We start from the raw sequence: 7,230 nt of genomic DNA on the forward strand, positions 1-7,230 counted from the left end.
ACGCTTGTATATGGAGATAAAAGCCCGTACAAACCTAGATTGCACCGTAGAACAAATTCCATTGTGGAGACTATTGGTTGTAGCAAGGCTATGATTCTGCACAGGAATATTGCTGAACACTGTCTTAAATTGTCCTGCTAGCCTGTGGCCAGTGACATCTTTATTTGCTGGAAAAGCTGCACTTTATGTTTTTAGTTTTCCAGTTTTTACACTCAAGGTAAGACAATACAACCCTTATGATTAAGAGGTTTTGTGGCACACACTCAACATCCGACGTAGGTGTTTGTTTGCTAGTTCACCACCATCATTTTACCACAACCAATTAACTGAAGTGTTAATCTCTTCAGTTTCTTATGCAATTATACAGAGTTCTAGTCTGAGTGCCATTTGCCGGAACTCAATGGACCTGAGGTATAGGACCTGAAAAATGCGACTCATTTTTAGACTTTACTAGATCAAATTTTACTTTATTTTGTTTGGTTCCCTGGTTACTGATGATCTGGCAACATAATTAGTGAACTATGATGAATGAATGTTATTGTCATTGGCTTTGGTATGTCTCTTTGAGTGAACTGACATTTTTGTTTTTGTTTCACTGGGCTGTGAGCTCAGAGTGAATGAATAAGGAGAAATCAAGCATACACAAACTGCGCTCTAGATACTTTGGGGATTGAGCCATGTCAAGGTATATTCAGACAACAGTAAGATTAGAGTTATCGCATCATAATCAACCCAATCACAATTCACTATCCATCATAAATTCTTGTATTCTTCTTGTCACACACTTACAAAGTTCTAACCTAAATGTATCTACATGTCATCTGCAGTTCGGAGCTCCAGACAGTGCAACTAGGCCGAACTTGAAAAGCAAGACTACTTTTCAGTTTTCAGAGTCAATTAGATCTCAAATGATTAGAAATAGATAAAACGAAGAATTACTTAGTTTGTTTCAACTGTGGTGTGTTGCTTCAATACTCTTGCATTTGAAATAACTGTAGGTGCAATGTTGAAATTATCTTCATTTTGCATGATGAAAGGTGCTATTGTTTAGTTAAAGGATCACGAAATCCAGGAACAGAAGTTTTAGTTTATGGTTGTTCATATGTTATGTACACTGTTCTGCAGAGGAATTTACCAATCTTTCTTGCAGCGCTAAACAATTCATGATAGAGTGCTCAAAAGCTTGCCGTGTAGGCTCTGAGAACTGCTGACATGATGGCTCTGAGAGGAACGCTTGAAGTCGTTGGAATTTGTGTTGTGCGAAGAAACATTGTCAACTGATTGTCTGTAGGACATGAAGCCTAAGTAGCTCCCCTCATCTTAGCGACAAGAGGTGTTGAATATCAATGCCCACACTTGCTGTCTAGTCTGGAAAAAAAATGCAGCTGGAATCTCAGCTCGAGGTAAAAATCGGGGACCATGGAGAACCATCTACAGTGGAAGGTAATTAATTATTAACCATTAAAAGATCGTTTCAGAATTATTTTATTTTCTAATTATTTTTGTGATGGTGATTAGATACATAATATGAATGGAATGGATATGAGAAATAAATGAATGAGTTTGACGTGTTTTCAACAATAAAAAGTGTATCAAACTAGAAATGTATCGCAACTTGTTCACTAGTTCATTTGTATGAGTTTCTTTATACATTGCATGTACTAAAGTAGATCCACCATCCATCTAATGGCCTATTTGTTTGGGTTTCTGCCTAGCTTCTAACCCGCATATGTATGTTTTCTTGCCAAATATTAGCGGCAGCCATTAAATGTTTTATAAAAGTAATTGAATTCACTCTAAACAAACACATTGCACACTTTATAAAGCAGGGTTGCAACTTTTATAAAACCAGTTTTTTTAGGGCGTATAAAATCAGCTTTTCCAAAAAGTATAGCGCCTCGGAACTGTCAAAATCATAGTCAGTTATTGCAAAAAAGGTCTACATGGTAAACATACTAGGCAGGCTGCAGACACGAGCGCTTCCAACATGCCAATTTTAGAATTTCTTCATCCCGCCAAAATCCGGCGCCCCTCCCACCTGCACCTGTATCAAGCGAGCTTACTACTGCTATACCACACGCCGCCTGCAGTCTCCCATGCACATATCTCAGTCTCTGTCTCAATCACGATCGAGTGATTTTTTGCATGCCCCACAAAACTTCTGAAAATGTGGTCAATAGGACTTGAAACTGGCGTTATGGAGTTGATCATATGTAAAGAATAAGATGCAAACTAGCTTAACATTTCTTTTAAAAAAAAGATACTAATGTATAATACACGGATGCTTTTGAGTAAAAGTTAAGATGTTTGGTACTAGAAGAATACAGTTTCACAGCGCTGTCAAATATGTAAAAACCAGCTAGCTAGCTTTGCGTGACGTGTGTTTTGGACGACCCAAAGAAGACGTGTCATAGTAAAGTAGTAGACGCTAATGATTGCTAGCTGGGCCTGTCTTTTCCTACAAATCCTAATCCCAGACTCGGGAGAAAACCCATCGCCAGTAGTTCCCCATCCCCCACCGGCGGCGGCTACTCTCTCCATCTCCATCGGCCGAGATCCCCTCCGCCCTCGGCCACTGCCGCCGGCGCCGACGTACTACCGGACCTGGTAAGCTCGCCTCGCCCAGCCATCCAGCGCTCTATAGCTTCGATTCAGCATCTACCTCCGGTCCTCCGATTCGGATCCCTAATCATTTCTGGGCCTGTCGTCTTGTTTTGCAAACACTAATCGCAGACTTGGGAAAGCACAAAGCCGCCGGTGCCGTGGATCTCTCCGCCGCCTTTTCGTCAAGATCGGAGCACCGGGACATGCCGACCGAACCTGGTAAGCTCGCCATGCCCTGCACTCCAGCATGGAGCCGATTTGCTTCGATCTGGATCCCATCATGAAGCCTCGTTTGCCTGCTCGTGCAGATCGATGCACCCGTAGCCCGTAGCTCTCGCGCACCGCCGACCAGCGCCGCCGGCGATGGTGCCAACCACCCGCGCCATGCGGGCGCGCGCCGACGCCAGCGCCGACAGGCTTCCTCGTGACGCGCTCTCCGACGCCCTCCTGCGGCTCCCGGCGAGGGAGATCTGCCGCCTCCGCGCCGTCTGCCGCCCGTGGCGTGCCCTCACCTCCGACCCGGCCTTCGTCCGCGCGCACGCCGCCGCCCACCCGGGCCCGCTCTTCGTCGCCAAGTTCCGCGACGACCCGGCGCACGTCTATGTCATCGACGCCGGCGGCACCGTCCTCAAGCGGGTCGCCGGTGCGGACGGCGGCGTCCACGTGCTTCGCACGCGCCTGGACCTGGCCTGCCTCGCCACCGACTGGAACAGGTGCCGGGTGCTCAACCCTGCCACCGGAGCGCTCCAGGTCCTGCCGCAGAGCTCGGCACCGCAGCACAAGAACCGTGTCAACCTGAGCAACCCGTACACGTTCTTCGCGCTCGGGCTGGTGGCCTCAACTGGGGAGTACAAGGTCTTCAGGATGTTCAACCGCCTCGGCTTCCTTCTCGGCGGCGAGCAGCTCTTCGAGGTACTTACTATCAACGACAGCAGTGGTGCTGCTGATTCATGCTGGAGGGCAATGCCTATGCCTAGTCTTTTTATCGAGGCAAGCACCGGTGGCGTGGTCGGTTCGGTGGTGTACTTCTTCGTTAACAGAGGGTATAATCCTGTCACATTATATTCCGATGCTGGTGCTCGTTCGGACTACATCCTTTCATTTGACCTTGAGAGGGAGGAATGGAGGAGCGGTCTCGCAGGGCCTATTGGTGAAGAGATTGACTCTGGGGAGGATTTCCAGTCCAAAAGGTACCGATTTGCTTTAGCTGAGCTGAAAGGCTCTTTGGTTCTAGTATACAAGCGTCGCCAAAAGTCCATATTTGTCATGGACCTGTGGTTTCTGATGGACTTTGAGAATGGGCTCTGGGAGAAAAAGTACACCCTTCGGACTCGAGTGATCGCCCCGACTGGAGATAATCTGAAGCATGTAATACCAATACTGGTTTTAAATGATGGGAGGATAGTCATCCATGCAGCACCGACTGGAGTTCTCATCATATGGAATAAATCGGATCCACGGGTCAATAATTTCGTCACACTAGTGGAGGGCAGACCTCTTGATTCGGTTGGTGTCTACACAGGAAGCCTGTTGAGTCTACAATAGGTTGACATGCATGGTGCAGCTAGTGTTGTTATATTTTGTTGCTCAGTTCAGCTCTTTGATAATCTACTCCTAGGAATCACTCCTAGTTTCTGGAGCTGAATGCTGTATGCATGTTGTTGCAAATGTTAGCAAGTTTTAATCTCTTTTTCATGTTGTAATCTGCACTTTTTAAGTTGTAGACTTGATGCATCTTTGATGTCATTCCTTGAGTTTTATTTGTTATGCTTGTTAATCTATTTATTCCTTATGTGTTATGTTCTTTGGTTACTTAAGATCTATCAGTGCGAAGATGAAATAATCTTGCTTTCGGAATGCCTCTTTTAGTGACTTGGCATTATTTTGGTTTGCTCAGTGTAACATGCTTGTGGAGACTAAATGCCTATAGAATGCTTGTGGTTTGCCTAGAGGTCCTTGTAGGCAGATAGAATGCTGAAACCACAAGGAAGAAATGGAAACAATGTGTTGGGCAAGTGAGATCACCGTGCCATCGAGCGCTATATATATTGTTTTCGTGGTCATTGTCACAAACTTCCGATAGGCTGTTTGCTCAGAATGGACGAATGAGGGTGAAATGTTGTACGGTTGTTGCAAATGTAGCAAGTAAGGGTACCTATCAAGTTACTCTTCGTGTTCTGATCTGCACTTATTAAGTTGTAGAGTGGATGCATCTTGATGCCATTTCAGAGTTTGACTGTATTTGTTTGGTTTCTCGATCTGGTAACATGATTAGTGAACCATTATGTGATGCCTGAATGTTCTTGTGATTGAAATTAAATAATCTTTAGGTGTGAAGCTGAAATAATCTTGCTTTCGCCATATGTCTCTTTGAGTGGCATGGCATTATGATTTGCTCAGTACAACATGTGTTTGTGGAGACTAAGATGCCTGTATGAGGACTAGTGGTCCTTATAGGCACATAGAATGCTGAAACCACAAGAACGAAATTAAATAGAAACACTGTGTTGGGCAACCGATCGATGTGCCATCAAGAATGCTCAGAATGAAGGATTGAGGCGACATGTTGTATGGCTGTTGCAAATGTTAGCGAAGTACCTATCATGTTGTAATCTGCACTTACTAATTAAGTTGTAGACTGGATGCATATTGATGCCATTTCAGAGTTTTACTTTGTTTGGTTGGTTTCCCTGGTTACTGAAGTTCTGGCAACATGATTAATCCCCCATGATGCAATGCATTGAAGAAACAAGGAGAAATCAAGCACGCACAACCTCTGCAATACATTTTTTGTCGGACTGCACTACAAAGCAGTTGTACTGGACGCTAGTTGGTGAGGATAATTCAGAGCAGACAGCAGATCATATGGTATCCATGAGCTTTTAGTTGCCCGCTGAGGTATCTTACTGGTCATACCATATGATGGCTGATATGCACTAGGTACACTGTGAACAGATGCTGGTCTAAGAACCTTGAAGTCACCAGGATATGTGCCAAGAAGTCTCTTGTGAACCGATTGGGTGCACCAGATGAAGCCTAGCTAGCAGCTCTCCCATAGCCTCAGTGGGTCTGTCGGTGATGAAGGTCAATGTTGATGGGGGGCACTGTAGTCGAAGTCAGGCCGGAGAAAAGGGTGGACCTGGTTGCTGGAACAACACTGGGAACTTGATCATATGTAACAATTAACTGTGATGGTGTACTGGTGTATGATGGTTTTGCTTTCCAGCAACCTTCGAGAATCGGGATCGTCGTCGAATCTTGTCAATGACTCAATGGTGGTGCTGGATGCATGTCGACCTTTATATTGGTGATAGTCTCCTTGGATCGCTTGGACACTCATGAACAAACATGGAGATGGCGCAGTTTGACACTATGACCCTGAAGGAGATCCATCCCAAGGCATTCATACATGAAGGCGGATCTAGTAATTGTGACCTTTCAGTCCTGATGATCCTGTTTGCTTCATCAATTTATGCTAACTTCAAAAATTAAAAACGGCACAGGCGGATGAAGCTCAGCTCCCCTTGGAAGGAACCAACAGAACAGACCATATCTTCGATGTGTGTCTCTCTAGCACGAGCTTTGATTCCCCTTCATTTTGATCACAAATCCTCCGTGTGTTCCTTGCAAATTTACCTGTATTGTTGTGGTAAGGAGCAATCTGTAAGCACAACAGCACAACCAAACGACTTGAGGAGCTTTCCATTCTGTAAATATCCGTTCTGGCTTCCAGATTTTTGACTGCTAAATTTACTGGTTCGGCAACAAAACACTACGGGAAACCTTAAATTTGCCGAGTGTTTTCTTTTTGTCGAGTGTTTTTTTTCGGACACTCGGCAAACAAGCTCTTCGCCGAGTGCCAAGTCAAAAACACTCGGCGAAAAAAAAACACTCGGCAAATCGGGACTTTGCCGAGTGTCAAATAAAAAACACTCGGCAAACCCCCTCTTTGCCGAGTGTCAAAAAAAACACTCGGCAAAGAGGGGAGTTTGCCGAGTGTTTTTTTTGACACTCGGCAAAAAAATAATTTTTTTTCCTCTTTTCACCACGAAATTTTTTCTACTCCCCACATACAACATGTGGTACTCCATGTTAAAATTTGGTATATTTTTGGATTTATTTGCTATATTTATTTAATTAATTGCATTTCAAGGAAATTTTTGGTATAAGTCAAATTTGAACTGCAAGTGATTCAAATTATGGAACAAAATGAGTAGAAAAATGATATTCATGTTATTTGGCCCAATTTGAGACCTGACCCATGAAATGAAAAGAAATTTCGAACATCTTGTTCAAGAAACACGACCATGAACGTGTGGCAGTAGTATTTTTAAATTGTAAAAAAAACAAGCAAAGTCTGAAAATCATGAGATTTGTCATGATGTGATGATATAATACGTGGAGGCTATAGAAAAAAATTGAGAAGGTTTTGCACATTTCATCATGTATAATGATTACAAACTGAAGCATCACAGAAGAAGAATAGTAATTTTGAGAAGATTCGATAAGATTTAGAGTCGAAGTGACGGTCGAGTTGGGTTTGACTACAAAACTTTTTATATAGGCAATAGAGAACATATATTGATTCGTGTGAAAATTTGATATTTTTTGAGACGGTTAGATATT

The 7,230-nt window shown here is 43.7% G+C and overlaps 1 protein-coding gene across 1 annotated transcript; it reads left to right on the forward strand.

Moving 5' to 3' along the window:
- Positions 1-2,967: 2,967 nt before the first annotated feature.
- Positions 2,968-4,149, forward strand: LOC101764957 (putative F-box protein At5g52610). Its single transcript, XM_004959083.1, has one exon. It carries the CDS (start codon positions 2,968-2,970, stop codon positions 4,147-4,149), a length of 1,182 nt encoding a protein of 393 aa, XP_004959140.1.
- Positions 4,150-7,230: the final 3,081 nt, after the last annotated feature.

Source organism: Setaria italica, chromosome II (genome assembly GCF_000263155.2).
Source record: "Setaria italica strain Yugu1 chromosome II, Setaria_italica_v2.0, whole genome shotgun sequence".
Lineage (NCBI taxonomy): Eukaryota > Viridiplantae > Streptophyta > Magnoliopsida > Poales > Poaceae > Setaria > Setaria italica.

Coding starts and splice junctions, on each gene's coding strand:
- LOC101764957 (XM_004959083.1), top strand. CDS start 2,968: ATGGTGCCAACCACCCGCGCCATGCGGGCGCGCGCCGACGCCAGCGCC.